This window comes from Sebastes umbrosus, chromosome 19 (assembly GCF_015220745.1).
Source record: "Sebastes umbrosus isolate fSebUmb1 chromosome 19, fSebUmb1.pri, whole genome shotgun sequence".
In the NCBI taxonomy this organism is placed as follows: Eukaryota; Metazoa; Chordata; class Actinopteri; order Perciformes; family Sebastidae; genus Sebastes; species Sebastes umbrosus.
In genome coordinates, this window is record NC_051287.1 from 19925552 (window position 1) to 19944173 (window position 18622).

General features: G+C 37.2%; 2 protein-coding genes across 2 annotated transcripts; one reads left to right on the forward strand and one right to left on the reverse strand.

Moving 5' to 3' along the window:
• Positions 1-4716: 4716 nt before the first annotated feature.
• Positions 4717-10635, reverse strand: pcyox1 (prenylcysteine oxidase 1). The gene is made up of 7 exons (XM_037753228.1): positions 10388-10635; positions 9969-10121; positions 8070-8276; positions 7772-7946; positions 7466-7677; positions 7227-7379; positions 4717-7109 (listed from the first exon to the last, which is right to left on the reverse strand). Exons 2-7 carry the CDS (start codon positions 10081-10083, stop codon positions 6439-6441), a joined length of 1533 nt encoding a protein of 510 aa, XP_037609156.1. The 5' UTR covers positions 10084-10121; positions 10388-10635; the 3' UTR covers positions 4717-6438.
• Positions 10636-11750: 1115 nt separating this feature from the next.
• Positions 11751-17946, forward strand: fam136a (family with sequence similarity 136 member A). Its single transcript, XM_037753518.1, has 3 exons — positions 11751-12047; positions 12168-12308; positions 16379-17946. Exons 1-3 carry the CDS (start codon positions 11961-11963, stop codon positions 16565-16567), a joined length of 417 nt encoding a protein of 138 aa, XP_037609446.1. The 5' UTR covers positions 11751-11960; the 3' UTR covers positions 16568-17946.
• The last annotated feature ends 676 nt before the right edge of the window (positions 17947-18622 follow it).

Below are 18622 nucleotides of genomic sequence, written 5' to 3' on the forward strand. Positions count from 1 at the left end.
TAGGAAAGCTACACATCCTCTGAATGCCCTAGGTTTCTAGTTTATGGCTGTAAAGTTTAATGAGGCTGTGATTATCCTAGAGGTCACCACAGGTCATTTTATACAGAGAGGTCAAATTACAAAAAAATGGTCTCGCTACAACAAAATGGCTGCTATGGGGACTAACATCATCACACATGAATACAATTGGGCTCATTGGATCCACAAGAGTCTCAGCTTTACAATGATACCCAATTTATGCAATTCCACGAATATTTAGGGAGCCCAGTATGCAGAAATATGCAAACACATCATTTTAGAATAGGCGAAAAAAACAAATTTGTACTGCATTAAAAAACTGGATGTGTTTTGCCCAGAAGTGCATGTGATTATCATAAAGTGGGCATGTCTGTAAAGGGGAGACTTGTGGGTACCCATAGAACCCATTTTTATTCACATATCTGGAGGTCAGAGGTCAAGGGACCCCTTTGAAAATGGCCATGCCAGTTTTTCCTTGCTAAAATATAGCCCAAATGTGGAGCATTACTTTGTCTCCTTACCGACAAGCAACCATGACCTGGTTGGTACTGATGGATTTGTTAGGTTTTTCAGTTTCATATGATAGCTGTACCTTCACTCTACCTCTAAAACTGAACCTCCTGCTACAGCCTCTGAAAAATGGTAAAGTCGGTCGGGATTTTGCCCTCTCAGGAATTTGAATCTAAAAGATGACCCTTTATCGCCGCATCAATAACCTTGGACCAGAGGAATTTCATCAATTTTAAAACAATCCGTTTGGCATCTTTTAGGGCAGGGACAGTGCATCCTTGGTCTAAAAATAACCAGAAGCAGATGATACAGTATAAATCAAGGACAATAGCTACCTGGGGACAGACGTCTCAGACTGCCCTGGATTCTTGTCCTAGATTTACTCACATACAAGGAGGACTGTTTTTCAAATAAACAATCTTATTTTGGAGGTCAAGCAGCCAACCAATCTCTGTGCTGACTCAAATATCTCTCTAGAACATTTGTTTTGACTCTTTTTACTCATTAAAACTGTTTTTACAAGCTGCGGAGCTGTGCATTTATAAGTGCTCTTGAGTCATTTTACAGTTGATTTTGAACCCGACCTATAAAGGCTTTTTAACACCATTTGAATCTAGCTGAGACCGGCTCTGACTGGCTCTGTTTTGCACATTCTGTTCATTGCATAACCTACAATTTGACTTGCACTGTGTTGCTCAAAACAGTTCACCACATCTTGCCTCAGCAGGTACTACGAGTCCGCCTAAAAAAAAAAAAGTTAACCACCGTCTCTGGATAATACTAGTGAACAGATAAGGATACATTTATCATTACAGATGTATGTGTGTGTGGCATTTAGACGTTTTCACCTTGTTCCTTCTTGGTTGAATCCTGATTGGCTTCATCTGCAGAGGAGAAAATGGAGAGTCACAGCAAGTAGTTTTAGTGTGGGATTCATCAGTATGTGAGTGAGTCAGTGGCCATTTTACTTGATCTTACCCACACTGCTCACAGTCTCTGACACTGTCTCATGGTGCTCTGGGAAGACATGAAAATTAATTTGAGTTTAAAGAAACTAGAGACAGTAAAAAAAACTCTTAAATCCTATTTGGACAAACTGCTGTGTACTTTATATTGTTGTTTATCACTAAATAAAAGAAGTTTAACAACTAAAAATGTATTAGTTGTAGTGTTTTAGTGTAGATTTACATCACTTACCCCTCCTCTGTCTCCCTGTCAATAAATAATAGACACAAATTGTCATTGATAGAATGAAAGGGGCTGAAATTACAGCTTAAATGTGCTGAAATAAAAACTTAGTGTCGCAATCTCACCATCTGCTTCCTCAGAGGACTCAGACTGGGATTCTGTGGGTGAGATATTAGTCACAAATTGTGATATTTTACATGTTAGTGTACTTTGAGGTACTGCAGACCTTTTTCTAATCTGTCCTTTATCACCATCTGCAGGCGGATACTTGAACAGTAAAACCTCTCTCACCCTCTTGAGCTGCTGCGTCAGAGTTCCCACCTCCCTCTGCTGGAGGAGGATTTCACAGTTACGTAATGTTGAGATATCAGGTACAGAAAGATCACATGTTGTCTTTTAATTCAAGCCAGCAGGATGTTTTCTTTTTTTACACACCTGTGTTGTCATCCTGAGCTCCAGTTTGCTCCTCCACTGTTGGAAACAGGTGGCGTTTAACACACGATGAATATGTTCAGGTGTTCATCATAGTATATAAGTATAACTTACCAGATCCATCTTTAACGGCCTCTGCATGTAAAATGTTTGAAAGATTGCATTACAAACTGAGCCTGAATCAGCATTTATTAGTTTTGAATGTGGTCAAAACTCATGTAGTTCCTCTTACCAAGGTAGCGAGTTTCCTCATTCTGTTCCTCTGTAACTGCACAGGAAAGGGTTAAAAATAACACAATGAATGAAAGGTATATTTGCTTATGAAGTTGCCTCATTTGGGGTTTGGGGTCATTGCCCTGGACTTTGTCAAACTTACCATTCATCTGAGCGGCCTCACCCTTTTGAGCGGCCTCAAACTCCATCTGATCTGAGGACACAGAGTGATAGGATGACGCAATACAAGACAATGGGCAGTTTATGTAGTAATAAAAGTGAAGAAATGTAGTGTTACAGATCAAATAAAAGTGAGTCTGGTAGGTGGCTTTCACAAACTGATCAGTCTCCCTGTGTCATTATAAAGTAAGGCTGTCAATCTATTAAAATATTTAATCGCAAATTTTCAAAATGTACCTTAAGGGGAGATTTGTCAAGTATGTAATACTCTTATCAACATGGGAGTGGTCAAATATAATTGCTTCATGCAAAGTATGTATATATTTATTATTGGAAATCAATTAACAACACAAAACAATGTCAAATATTGTCCAGAAACCCTCACAAGTACTGCATTTAGCATAAAAAATATGCTCAAATCATAACATGGCAAACTGCAGCCCGACAACAACAGCTGTCAGTGTGTCAGTGTGCTGACTTGACTATGACTTGCCCCAAACTGCAGGTGATTATCATAAAGTGGGCATGTCTGTAAAGGGGAGACTCGTGGGTACACATAGAACCCATTTTCATTCACATATGTTGAGGTCAGAGGTCAAGGAACCCCTTTGAAAAATGGCCATGCCAGTTTTTCCTCGCCAAAATTTAACACAAGTTTGGAGCGTTATTTAGCCTCTTTTGCGACAATCTAGTATGACATGACATGGATTCTGTAGGTTTTCTAATTTCATATGATAGCAGTATCTTCACTCTAGCTTTTTGAGGCTGCTACAACCTAAAAATCGCAATTTGCGTTAATGCGTTTAAGAAATTAGTGCCACAAATTTGCATTAACACGTTATTATCACGTTAACTTTGACAGCCCTGTTATTAAGCAAATTAAAAAGCTGCCACTCTTGCAGCCAGGTGAATTAATACACACAGACTTGAACATAAAGTACATAAAACACATCAAACATCAGTTTCACAGTACCTATCTTCTGCAGTTCACTTAGCCCATCTGCATGAAAGACACAAGGCATTTGCATCAGTGTTGAAGCATGCAAGTATCATCACCCTTACATAACTATTATTATTATTGTTGATAATTGTATTATGACAATAATTCCTCACCGGGCTGAGCAACTACTTCCTCTTTCTCTGCAGATTCCAGAGAAGCTGAGAGAGCTAAAAATCATCACAAGTACATAAAGACATCGGTCAGTAAGTACATCAGTCAGGCTTATAATAAATACATAACTGAACATCTTCTGTATTAAATAGGCATGAATGGGTTTTCTGTCGAAGCACATTATCAAGTAAACATATGTAAAAACAAACAAGACTCCAATGTTTATACCAGATTATACCCTCCATCAGTGGAGATCACCCCATTTTAAATTGTAGTCATATTCTAATTCCCTTAAAAATCATAACTATTTATTTTTTCTTACCGGAGTGAAATGCTGCTACAGCGAGGAAAACGCATAGTGGCACTAGAAATCTCATCTTGGCTGGTGGTCTGGGTAGTGGAAGATTTTGGGTTGTTGTCAGTCTCCAGCCTCTTATATCTTCAGTCACATCACATGCTTTGCATGGACAGGCGGCTCTGGTACCATTGTCCCTCCCTACCTGAGAGGACAGCTGGGTGGTACATCACCACACAGACGTAGCCTTATTCAGGCCGTCAATGCCGCCCATTGTTTGCCCTTCAGTCACACGGGCCTTTATTTAGGGTGTTACTGTGTCTGTTTGATACAAAAGAGAAAAAAAAACAGGAGTCCTTGCATCAGAGCTGAAAACAATGTTCATTTCCTTTTTGGGGGATGGAAATGGTGATTTCACCACACGTCCATGTGCTTATGAATGATGGGTCACAATGTCGCTCAGTGAGACAATTCCTCAATTAATAGTGCAGATCAAAGAGAGGATGCAAATGGATTTTAAAAGTGAAACGAGATAGAAAGAAATAGTAAACAAGAGTACAAGTTGAGTCTGATACACAAGCGAGAATAAAATGGGCATCAATATCACCATCACACACTTCATCTAATTTGCAAATTGCTTCATAGAAAGTGAGATTTATGAGTGCAGAATGTCTTGAGAAGTGATTCAAACACAATTTAATCCATCTTTTAATACATACCAGATATGGCTTTGGAGTAAAATGTCAAATAAGAGTACAAAGCAGACACAGTCTCATCTCTTTATTGTGATTGTAAACACTTGCAAAACATACTGTTTAGTTTGGAAGGTTTCAGTATTGATTAAAATTATATTTTAATATAATAATTTTGTAAATAAGAGCCTCATTTTATTTGTGCAGAAGAAGCCAGACAAAATACTCCACATGGTTGTTTTTTTGGCATTTGTAAAGAGAAGTGTAAACCTGAAACTTTTCCGTCAATTAAACAGCACTATTAACATTTTTGCTACAGTGTCTTGACATATACTCACAACCAGAAAACTTCTTTCAAAAATCTAGAAATATACACCTTTAAAAGTGCTTTAAGAAACAATTAGCAAACTACAATTTTCTTCCCAAAGTAGCTAAAGAACATGAAAGTGGTTTACATAGGTACAGTAGCATGACATCTGATAAACCACAGGCACAGGCTACTTTAAAAAACAGATTCTCCTCCACAGAAATGCATTGTGCTCTTTCAGTTTGGTCCCGGTGATCTGACTCACTTCATTAAATATGACACAGGAAGACCCAATGGACAAAAGATTTCCAAAATTAAAGGGAGACTTATCATGTAATAAAGATGCAAGCCGATTACTCAGATATATTTAAGGCACAATCATAGTTTTAACAAGCTGAATTCATACACCTCGTCAGCGTGATTAGACTGTCCAAGTTATTAAATTTATCAGTAAACATGGACTTGTTAATACTTTTCTTAACTGAAATCAATGACATCCGATTTACAAAGACAACGTCTTAGTTGCACAAGTCTGTTGCTGACAGCTGCCTGTACTCACTGACAACATATGTCTGCTGAGGAGGTAGAGAGACAGAAGACATCAATAAAAGGGCAGTAACAAGCTGATTTGCAAGACGTTAGCTGTACCGTGTTCAGAACTGCAGCAGTGCACATAAAAAAAAACATCAACAAATTTGTTCAAGACACACTCTAAGACAGAGGAACACTTAAAAAGCGTGTGTCTACCCTGGAGTGCAGCGTGGTTCACAGTGATTTACAAAATTCAGCACAGTACATTGTTGACCCACCTTTAAGTGTGATTTGTGCTATTGTTGCTGCTGAATGATGAACCATGGTGGCTACTGTTTGGGTGATTAAAGGATCATTCCAGTTGGTCTTTTTTTTTCTTAGTTTCGGTCAATATTCCTATTGGTAAGAATAACATTGTACTCACCAAGTTAACTTGTTGCTGAGATCTGGGAAAGAAGGGAGACAACGCTAAAAAAGAAGTGAGACGGGGCAAGAGACGGGTAGTCAGATAGGTTTAAAACAAACCCCCCAGTAGCAGACACATTTGGGAGAACGGCTGCTGGTTTAACTGTAAAACACCATATTTGTATGTGTGCACAAGGATTAGAAACGGTTTTACCTCCAAGTAAAGTAGTTTAGATAATACGTTGACTCGTGTACAACCTGTCTGACTGTTTGACTGCTCGTGTTCTTTTCCCTGTCATTATAGCGACGTCACTGTATTTCCCAGATCTTAGCAACTACTTTGATGAGCAAAATAGAAATGATGGCCAAAACTACAACAATAAGATCCAACTTGTAATAAACTGGAATTGTCCTTTGAGTTTAAAGGGGTCAGAGCACCCCAGATACCTGAAAGAGAGTTGCCCTGACAGGAGTGTTATCATAGTGCAGCAGGCGGTGTCCATGAGTATCTGTGCGGGTTTATACTGTACTTGATTGATCGTATTTTATTGCTTTTTCAGAGTTCCCCTCTTAGTCGGGTGTGCAGGTCTTCCTGATCGATCTTGTCAACCTGTTGGTGCCAGCGGTGGTGCGCCAGCAGGGCCACGTTCCTGCCAGAGATGGCGCTGATCTCCATGGCGCTAGCCGCCCACTCCAGAGCATTGAGGTAGTACAGCCGGTCGTGCAGGACGAAGGGAGGCGTCCTACGGTGCGGCGGGTGGTAAGAAGGATAAGCCAGCCACCGAGTCTCCGACACTGAATCCCAGGAGAGGAACATGTCCTGCAGCTGCTCTTGGGACAGCGGCTGTTGGGAGAACACCTTCCAGACTTTGGTCTGGCTGGCGGGGGGGCGTTTGTAACCCTCAGGGATGTGCACGGGGTCAAGAGAGCTCAGGCTGTTGATGAGGGAGCCCTCCGAGTCTTTGGTGAGGACGTCAGACACGGTGAACTTCGAGGCCGGTTCGGTGGTCCCGAGGTAGGACATGTTGAGCATGCCGTGGACCAGAGTGGCGACAGTCTGGTGGTAACGTCCGGGGTAGTGAGAGGGGATTGGAGGGGAGAAACCCGAGAAGGTGATGTCGGACTTTCCCTGGTGTAGCGGTGTTGCTATTACCACTATGTCGTACAGAGAGTGTGCTGAGCCTGATTCTCCGACATAGTTAACCTCGTAGAAACTTGCCACTGTGCCTGAAAATGGGAGACGGAGGGAAGTTAAGTATTTGACATTAAAAAAGTGTGAATATTAGAAATCCATCAGTGGGAGAAAATGACCAGTTCTGCCAAATGAAGGAATGTGAAAGGTACCTGTCTTGGATGGTCGGACTTTTACTGAAATCGACGTCACTCTGGCAGGGATGAGCTCACTTTTGCTGTGGTACAGCAGTCCTGAGCACACCCTCTTATTGCCTCCGTCCACTGCCCACAGGCCTGAATCTGCTCCTGCTAATGACACTGCCCCTAGAAGACAACACATACAGTAAATGTTACCTCTATTTTTTAGAGCTTTTCAACAAAAACCTTGGGATACGTAATTCCAAACATACCCACAAAGCCATTGATGCGGACACTTTGGCCGTAGTTGACTCGAGCGATGGGTACGACAATATCGTTGAGGAAGGTCTGCGAAAATCCTTCGCCGATCATCGCTTCCTCCAGGGTCTGATTCCGCAGGGTAAGAAAACTATCGCCACCCATGGCGTGAAGGAGCCGATCCACACTGGAGAATGAGTAACCAAACTGCTGATACTGGTAGATCCTGTGAATAAAAGGATTTACATGATCACCTGTGTTGATATTCGTGGATCTCATGTTGAGATTTAGGAGCCATGACAACTACTTTTCCTCCTCACCTCATGAATTTGTCCATAATACTCTCCACCCACATATGCATTCGGAGAAAGGTGAACCCGTATCGCCAGAGCATGCGCAAGAAATTTACTATAAACCAGTCGCTCTCTTCAAACGTGAGCTCCTTTCCATCAAAGATTGCCATTTTAGAGGGGACATCTGTCCTTGGAGGAATACCTGAACACAAACATATAGTAAGAGGGTTACTCTCTAAGTTTCAAATATGGTGGATTACATACCAATAATATTTTCCATTATTCATGTGTTTGTGCTGAATCTGTTTAAATTAGGATATGTTACCTAATTTTTCAATGAAGTGCTTCATGTGCAGGTTCAGAGGATGGATCACGGAGCCTCCCGTCTCATACTCATACTCTCCGATCTTCACCGTCGCTAGTCGTCCGCCAACAACGCCAGGTTCGAACACATCGATCTTCACCCCGGCTCCAAACTCCTGCCTCAGGTAAAACGCTGCACTTGTGCCACCTATGCCTGCTCCGACCACAGCTTTAAAAGGAGCAATGACAACACAGTGAATCCACTTTGTAACAGCTGGAATCATTCTCTTGAGGTCACTTGAATATGTATGTGAATATTTTCATTTGATTCATTAATTATTCTTCATTTGAATAATAGCGCTGGTTATACTGTTGGTCCATATGCACATTTATAAGATGAACTTTCCCCAGTTTTATTTTATTTGACACCTGCAGCATTACTTTTGTGAGATTACTTATTTTATATATTACTATTATTATTGATCATTCAGTCTACAAAATGTCAATATATTCTTTGTTGCATTTAAAGAGATGTGGTTTTGTGATTTATTTAAGAGGGTGAAAATCAACCAGGTTATTTGAGTCTCATTGCAATGATTAAAAGGGTTCATGTGATTTATATGGTGTATTCTGATGCATGTACCCTTTGTAGTGTTTGACAAGACTCTGACTATAAAAAATTGTCAGGCCCCGACCTGACTGGCCGACCAGCAACTTTAAGACGAACCGCTACAATATTTTCCCAGAGCTCAAGGTGACGTTTTGAGACGTCTTTTTTAATCTGAAATACAGTCTAAAACCCAAGAAATGTACAATAATTTAATTGGTATCAGCAAATGATTGGCATTTGTTTCTCAATAAATGACTAATAAATAAATGATTCATCTATTATCACAATCGATGGAGTAACTGATTAATCAACTTTCATTCTGTTCCCTCTGATGAGGCCTTATAGTTTTGGCAACGGCAATATCATTTTAGAAGTGACTTTATGAGATCCTGATTCAGTTAAATCATAGGTAAAAAAAAAAGAGGATCAGACTACTGTCTAATATATAAGAAATCAGCCCATCAAATTATTGGTGATCTTTCATATTGAATAACTGACTGATGAATTTTACAAGGCACTACAGGAGGACAACTAATCAGCAGTTTGCAGTATTGATGGGATTTTTTTGCTAATGCCATCTCACTGTAAACTCATACTGAGTGTGCCACCAGATAGCAACCTAATTTGCACAAATTATACCATATGCAAATGATGATAAGATAAAATAAGATATTCCTTTATTAATCCCGCAGTGGGGAAATTTGCAGTGTACAGTAGCAAAGGGGATAGTGCAAAAAACAAGAAGCATCAGCTAACAAAGTAAAAAAATAGCTGAACAAAGTGTAACAAAATATGAACCATTTAAATGGAAGGAAGTATAAAAATAGGAGCAGTATATACATATTATATCACCCTTGTATTAAAAAATTGCACGAGTGGAAAATTATATTGCACAGTGAGAATGAAATTAATGAATGAATGAATGAAATTCCACCTGAAAATATCAGGTTATGTCAGTTTTTCTGGTGTGTAAGTGGTCTACTGGGAGCAGTGCTGGTTGTGGAGTCTGACAGCTGCAGGAAGGAAGGACGTCTGATAATCTATTTTTTCTTTAAGTTTTATGTACTTCAAGTATATTTTTATTTTTTTTTACTTGCTCACATATGTCAATGCAACTGTATTGTGGGTAAGGTCACAGTGAGGTCTCGCCCACATAAATATAATATTATGAACCCTCTACTTTAAGCATCATAGGGAGGATAATGCTTGTCTATCCTCCAGTGTGTCAGACTTTAGAAGATGGAAGAACAAATTGAGTAGGTATTCTAGTTATAGAAAGAATGATTGATGTGTTTTTTGGGACAGGCTTACCTATCTTTTTGGGCTGATCTTGCAGCTCTGGTGGAGCTGAGGCTAGACTTCTTCTCCCAGTGTGCCAAAGCCCCAGAAACAGCAGGGCTCTCAGTGGCAGGGTCCGTGGATTCATTGTGGTTTGTCTAGTTCTCTACTGCACTATTGGAGCATCTGTACAGAGAGGAGTAAACATCAGCCATGATCAGTTCCGCATATATACTCTTCTTACAGTATGTGTGAGTTCCTGAAGGCAACAGTCTCTATCAGTCCTGGTCAAAGGTCACTCTCACAGGAGTTCACACTCACGCGAAGAATAACAACAGTAACTTGTTATAAAGTCGAGGCTAACGCTACCAGGTCTGTCTAGTATAATAGATATAGTCTATATCTAACATTAAACACGTTATAAAGAGAAAGAGGTGCGTTTAAAGACTCACTATTCACACTGACACTAGAGGGCTGCTGTTGATCCAGAAGTAGCTTCACACAGTTATCCTCTCCGTTACAAGTCAAGATAAATATAAAAGTAAAAGTAAATCTTCTCCCTGTCTACTTAAACAGACAACTTAACTGTTAATAAAAGCCACTATCGGACTAGAAAGTGTCAATAACTAACTAAACTAGTTTAATGGTTGAATCATGTCGGAGCGCCGTGAACGTCTCTTACGGTTGACACACACTTCCGGGTACGCTTATATTTGAATTTCACAATAAAAGGTCGTAAAATCTTATTTTGAGATTTTAAAACTGAGATAAATGTGAGCAATTTCTCTACAATTAATGAATAATATAATTAACCTTTTCACAAGATAAAAAAAATTATGTATAGGCAAGCCAACGCAAGGCAGCTTTATTTGTATAGCACATTTCAGCAACAGGGCAATTCAAAGTGCTTTACATTAACATTCAATAATTAAAACAGTTATAAAAACATTAAATATTAGAAAATAAAAACAAGCTAAAAAAAAAAGCTAGGATAGAAGCTAAAATAGAGTATAACACACAAGAGTAAAAGCTCTAGTGCAGTATAAGATCATTATCTGGTTTAATAAAAGGCAGCAGCAAACAGGAAAGTTTGAAGCTTTGATTTAAAAGAACTCAGAGTTGGAGTTGGTCCTGCAGGTTTGTGGGAGCTTGTTCCAAATATTTGGTGCATAAAAACTGAAAAGTGCTTCTTCTGCATGTTTAGTTCAGACTCTGGGGACACTAAGCAGACCTGATCCAGATGACCTGAGAGGTCTGGATGGTTCATAACATAGAAGAAGATCAGAAATGTATTTTGGCCCTAAACCATTTAGTGCTTTGTAAACCAGCAGGAATATTTTTAAATCATTGCTCTGAGAGACATACAGTATAGGCTAATTTGTAATTTAAAATCCAGTTATGATAACGTACTGTTCAATGATTTATACATGAAAAAGGGCTTGTGGACGTTTGAAGAACCTGAGCATCATTTCTCACGAGATAAATAAATAAATATTGAGAATAAAAAGGTAGTTTAGTTTATTTATTGACTACACTTAGGGCGTTTTATATTTTAATAATTTATTTATTTATTGTGTTGAGTTGAATGTGCTACTTATTTTGGACTGTTATTACCTTGTGCCTTTTCTACCTTTTTTCTTTTCTTCAAGCTGACTCGGTGTAAACTGCTCAGAATTCCAATGTTCTTATATTAGGTGCAAATGGCAAATAAAACTCTTGAATCTTGAATAGTTCATCATCTCTGATAAGTCTGAATCAACTGGGACTCAATTTTGAAAAACAAAGCGGAAGTGGAGATTTTGTTTCTATAACCGGTTGCGGAAGTAAAGCGGAAGTAGCTGCCAACGTCTCCTCCTCATCTTGAACCATGCTTGAATGGAGGTGACCTTAGTAGTAAGTGTTTGTTATATTGTAGGCTAAAGGAACTTGCCGTGGACACATCGCGTCAGTCCGGTCTGGTTTAGATGCTAAGCTTGAATCTTAAATATCAGTGAAGACTTGTTGGAGAGAGCAGCCCGGACAGAGATGGCAGAGGCACATCAGGCTCGAGTCCATGCTGCTGTAGAAGACATGGTCCAAAGCCTGGAGAGGGACCACATCCGAGTGATGCAGGCAGGTGTCTTATCTGTGCAAACATGAACTGTGCATGCAGTGCTTTATTGTTCTACCAGTCTGATTATGTGCAGCACATGTGTCTTATGTGTCTTATGTGTGTGTGTGTTGTTGCTGCAGGGTCGCATGTTCAGGTGCTCTGCAGACTGCTGTGATCGCTCCTCTGACTCCATGTCTGTGGTGCATCGGTGCATCGAGAAGTGTCACACTCCTCTGGCCCAGGCTCAGGGACTGGTCACTTCAGAGCTGGAGAAGTTTCAGGTGAGGCAACATTTCGATGAAATAAAGTTTTTTTTTTTTTTTTTTAATAAATAAAATACTTTATTTCAAAAGCTCAATACAGTAGATTCATATACATGTTCAGATTGTTTTTTCTTTGACTTTTGTATTTTTAATGACTTTTTTATGACAAACTGTGATTTTATTTATGACTTTATGACAAACTATAATGTTACTTTTTATATGACTTTATTTATGACATACTATACTATGATTTTTTAGTGACTTTTTAATGACATACTATTATATCACTTTTGTATGACATAATATATTATGATTTTTTATGACTTTTATATGACATACTATGATTTTATTCATGACTTTATGACAAACTATAATATTACTTTTTATATGACTATTTTATGACATACTATACTAGGTATAATTAGGTTAGTTTTTTTTTTTAATCAATAAAATACTTTATTTCAAAAGTTCAATACAGTAAATTCATATACATGTTCAGATTTTTCAGTACAATTCTGCAAATATATTTTACATTATAAAAATAATATAAAAATAAAATAAATTATACAACAAATAAAATGTAAGGAAAGGAAAAGATGAATAAAAACAAAATAATAAAACAAACAAAAAACAATCAGGGTCTGTTAAACAATTGGAATATATTTAAAATGTCTAAACAATCTAATAGTTTTTGCCAATTTAGAATTTTTGAGATTTAAGTTATCAATCAGACAAATATATTTTAAAATCAGTATCTTTAAAAATAAAAAAGGGTATTATTTTAAGCCATATCATTTTATATATAATATTTGGTAAGATAATCATACAATTATGTAAATCTCATCTGCCGAAAAACTGGGATTGTTGACAGTGAGTAATATCTCAATCTTTGTTAGTATGATATCTTTTTCAAAATGTTTTGAGAGATTCTTCTGTAAATTTAACCAAAAAGAAGCAGCATGATCTACAAACACATGTTCAATAGGTTCCCCTTTTCAATTGCAAAAAGTGCTTATATTGTTAGCAGTTGCGAAGAACTTGCAAATAGTATCTTTAGCAGGGTAGTGCCTACCTGTGTACAGTCTTAAATAGAAACTCCTTGATTTTATTTGGAATTATATATTTATGAGGTAACAGATATATAGTTTTTCATTGTTTTCTATTTAAATATAGCCACCTATATTTACATATGGGGGGTAGTAATATGTTCAAGATGAACATGTTCAAGATGATTTCTAATAAAAGTGTTAGTACACTTTCTATCAGATATAGAAACCCCATTAATAGTAAGGGGATATACATTTGAACATTATATTTGTCTGAGGAAACCTCATAACTATATTTAAAATAATGTATACACACACAGTGAACCTGAGACTTTTGGGGCCCCTGAGTGCCCACTTTGCCTAGTTGGTACTGTAATTCAGCCTTGCAACATGCAGATATAATTGAGGTGCTGTTGAAACTACAGCATTACAATGATTATTAGAAAGATTAAGGGATTCTTATTACTGCGTTGCTTCTTACTGGAGTATTTTTTTAAAGTCAGTATTTAAGTAGGATTATACTAAAGTGGAAATACTTCGGTTCTCTTCATTTCAGCATAAGCTACAATGTCCCTAAATAACCTTTATGCTTGCAGCCAGGAAAAGCAGTAAACCAAATAATATCAAGTTAGGTTACAACAGCATTAGCAATACAACACACAGCTGAAATCATAGAGTTCAAAGGTTATCAGCTTCTGATAAGCGTCCGAAATTGGGTGAAAACGAGGACGTTCTCAGTAAACAGTCAGTGAACAAGAGAAGAGTAATCTGGCTCTGTTTTGTGCAGTACATTTTATAATTTTTCCAATTTCTTCTGCAGAGCGGTTGATTTTTGGAACCCGTTTTTCCTTTTTTCTTGCACTAATGTATTCCTTTTTTCTCATTACTTGTAATTTTTATTTTGAAATATGACATTAGCACTGTAATTCAGGAAAACAATGTATCTTTTTCCGAAAACAGAACTTGCAGACGATAAAAGGACAGTCAACCAAAATACAGTGTTTTTCTTAAAAATAAAGAGAAAAAGAAACCATACAAAATACAATTCTGAGAGACGGTACAAAAGCATAACTCACCTCACCACTTATGTATTTATGAAAAGAAAGAAAAGCCCCACTTGAAGAAATGTTTCCTGGCACACATCGTGTGTGAAAATCTGTCATATGCAGCGATTTCTTCTAACTCAACCTGTCCTGAAGAGGAGGCGTCTTCTAGTTCTTAGAAGAATTCGCCTTCCAAACATTATTGTCGTCTGGGTCCAGTCCTCCAGTATTTGCGGAAAAACAGACTAAACCTCAAAATCTCCTAAGATGTGAAGTTTTGGACAGAATACAAACGGAATGAATCATCATCCAGAATTGATGGATTTGGGGTCCATAGTGTGTGTACTAGTATACTCTCATCTCCCTTAGTCTTAAGGCTTTTTTAATGACATTGCATACTATACTATGATTTTATATTACTTTTATGACATACTATAATATAATTTTTTTTATGACGTTTGATTACATGCTATGCTTTTAAGACACACTATATTTTTGACTTTTTTATGACATACTATTGTTTTTGTAAGGAGTTTTTATGACACTATAATATGACTTTTTAATGACATACTGTGATTTTTTTATGACATACTATACTATATTTATGACATGTATTTAAGACCTACTATAATTTGAATTTATGACTTTTATCGCATACTATAGTATAATTTTTTATGATTTTATATAATATGACTTTTATGATGTTTTATGACATACTGTACTGTATTTTTATGACTTTTTCATGATGTACTATGACTCTTTTATAACTTTTTTATAACATACTGTGATTTTATACTATATATGTTATATTATATCACATTTAATACTATTAATATGACTTTTTATGACATACTATACTATATTTATGACATTTTTTACGACATACTTTAATGTGACTTTTTATATGACTATTTTATGGCATACTATGTTTTTTTTATAACTTTTTGTGACATGCAATTTTTTTTATGACATACTATACTATGATTTTTTTTGTGACTTTTTATTGACATACTATTATATCACTTTTGTATGACATACTATATTATGATTTTTTTATGACATTTATATGACATACTATGATTTTATTAATAACTTTATGACAAACTATTATATTACTTTTTATGACGTTTTATGACGTATGCTTTTTTATGGCATACTATACTATGATTTTCTTATGACATAATATGACTTTTTTTAATGGCCTTTATGGCATGTTATACTATGATTTTTTTTAATGACATTCATATATCATACTGTACTATGATTTATTTATGGCATGGACCAGGTGGTAGAGCAGTTGTCCAGAAATCAGAAGGTTGCTGGTTTGATACCCGGCTCGTTTTATGACATACTATACTATTTTTTCATGACATACTATGACTCTTTTATAACATACTGTGATTTTTTTTAAAGACATACTATAATATGACTTTTATATGACTTTATTTTATGGCATATATACTATGATTTTTATATTACTTTTATGAAATACTATAATATGACTTTTTTATGACATACTATATTTTGACTTTTAAATAACGTACTATGATTTTATTAGTGACTTTTAATGACTTTATGACAAACTATAATGTGACTATTTGTATAACATACTATACTATGATTTATTTATGACATATTACTTTTTTTAATGACTTTTATGACATGCTATTCTTAGATATTTTTTTTAATGACTTTTGTGTCATACTACACAAGGATTTTTTTATGTCACGATCCAGGTGGTATTGAGGTTGTCCAGTAATCAGAAGGTTGTTGGTTAGATCCTAGGCTCATCTAGAGAGTGTTGAAGTTTCCTTGAGCAAGACACTGAACCCCTAACCGCTCCTGAAGAGCAGTATGGCAGCCTCTGCCATCAGTGTATAAATGTGTAAATGTATAAATATGGGCGCCAAAATAAAAAGCAACAGGTTCCACGACGCAAACGCACTGCTCATGTTCCCAGTGTGTCCCGGCCAACTATCTATCCTCTTTGCCCCCTCAGGACCGTCTGACCAGATGCACAATGCACTGCAACGATAAGGCGAAGGATCTTTTCGATTCCGGCGCTAAGGAGCCAGCTGTTCGATCACTGATGGACAGCTGTGTGGGCAGTTGTGTAGATGACCATGTGAACCTGATCCCCAGCATGACCCGAAGACTCAAAGACAATTTGGACTCTATACAACAGTAAGGAGCGGGATGGAAGACCGTAGTCCTTCCTGCGGTCATTGCACATACAGAGGTGCACGGTCACTCAACTCAGCCAGTTTGACCAGTAACAAGTGAAGAATAGAGGGCTGGAATACTATGAAAGGGCAGAGAGTGAAGTTTAAAATGCATTGTGTGATGCAAAAGAGTTTTGACTGGTTTTAGAGACGGATTCTGAATACTGGTGTTGTGGAGATTCAAAATGGCTCATGAGACTTGTTATTGTACTATGTGTAATCTACAAGCAGTAACCTCCCTGGAGACTGGGAGCTTGGAGTTTTGTCAGATTTTGGTTTATCTGCAACAAGAAAGAAATCCAGTGATGCATCTGGTGTCGCGTCATTAGGTGTTTTCGGACCAAACGGTTCTGGGGACTCACTGAGAGGAACTGCCCACTGAGAAATACATACTTTCAAGGGCTTTTTTCTGTTTGCACTCGCACCGCCAATTGGAACGCTGAAGTGACGTAAGCCGGCCAGCGCCGCACGCACACATCTCTAGCTGGGATATCAGCAAGCAGCTAGTTTGCTACATTTCACAAGCTCTCATAGCTTTTTTTAGTAATATAAGAATAAATAAACAACTTTGTTGCATGCCACAGTCATATAAACTCAAGCAAAATAGTTGTCACCAAAGTACCGTTTGCGATTTCAGTTTGAATCTGCTATCGTTTCTTCGGCTCAGTGGGTTAGCCTTTGAGCTACTGGGTTAACTCGCTAAGCAGCGGCTCTTGCACGTTCTTTGGCTCGGTGTTTTTGAAAAACATGGCTCATTGGCTCATGTGATCGACCAATCACCGCACACTTATGTCACTCACGGTTCCCATTGTGCTGGGAGTACCTACTCTGAAATAGGAGCTAAAAAAGTCCCTCAATCCGGCGTTCCAAGAACTACGATCGTTCCTAGTTCTTGCGGTGAAAAAGTTCCTCCGGTCCGAAAACGCCTATTGTGTGTGAACAAGATGCCAACTCAGACATGCATTGAAGAGAAGTGTGCATAGGAAACACTCACTCACAGTGCATATCTGAGTATCACGTTTTAAATTACTGGTATAGAGTACACCACCCAATGAACATGATACACATGTGCATCAATTCCTGCATAAAGTTTTGACTGTACGTTATGTTGAATTCTTCTTCTCAGTCATATTTAATTACTGAAGGTTTTCTCCAGTATGAGCCCTCATTCTTTTTTTTGTCATTTCATTGTTGTTAAGCTGTTCTGTGATTGTCTGACCTCTCGTGAGATATGTTTATATATCTGAATTAAAAGTACTGTACCTGTACCTTTTGGACTGCATTACTTCCACAATATCAACAACATGAGCTCTGTTTGCAAATAAAAATACAAGGCAATGATGAATGCCAGTGATGCTTTTCTTATTTCAAGGTCTGCAAAAATCTCAATTATATACAAATAATGGTACAAGAAAGGCAACACAGTAAGGTGGACGTCTGACTAACTGCAGGTGAATATTGTACATAAACAAATACAATGAGCAGTTAACGCACTAGAACTGATGGATTTTTTTTTACCCAAAATATTTCAGCAAAATATAGCAAGGGAAATTATATTCAAACTTTACTTCAGAAACCACAACAGACTCTGCAGAGGAGTCAACTGAAAACAAAAGTTGCACCACCTACACATTGATCGTTGAGTCACTGACAGAAAATACAGCGATGAGTCTCTTTCTGCTTCTTGCATAATTTAGTTTACACCTTATGGAATGAGGACGGAACCTGCCAAAATCAATAAATAAATAAATTACTCTACAAACAAGTTATTAAATGTAGCAAAAATATTTAAAATGTTGCCATTAATAGATAAAATGTGACATAAATTGATAATTGTTGTACTTCCCTTATTTATTCACTCTTGTTTAATTTTCTGTTTTATTTATATATTTTTAATAATTTCTAAACTTATTTTTTTTTATTTTTGCATGTATTTTTAAATGTATATATTTATCTATTTATGCATTTATTTATTTATGCACGATTTTCCCTTTACATTTCACCCCTTTTATTTATTATTT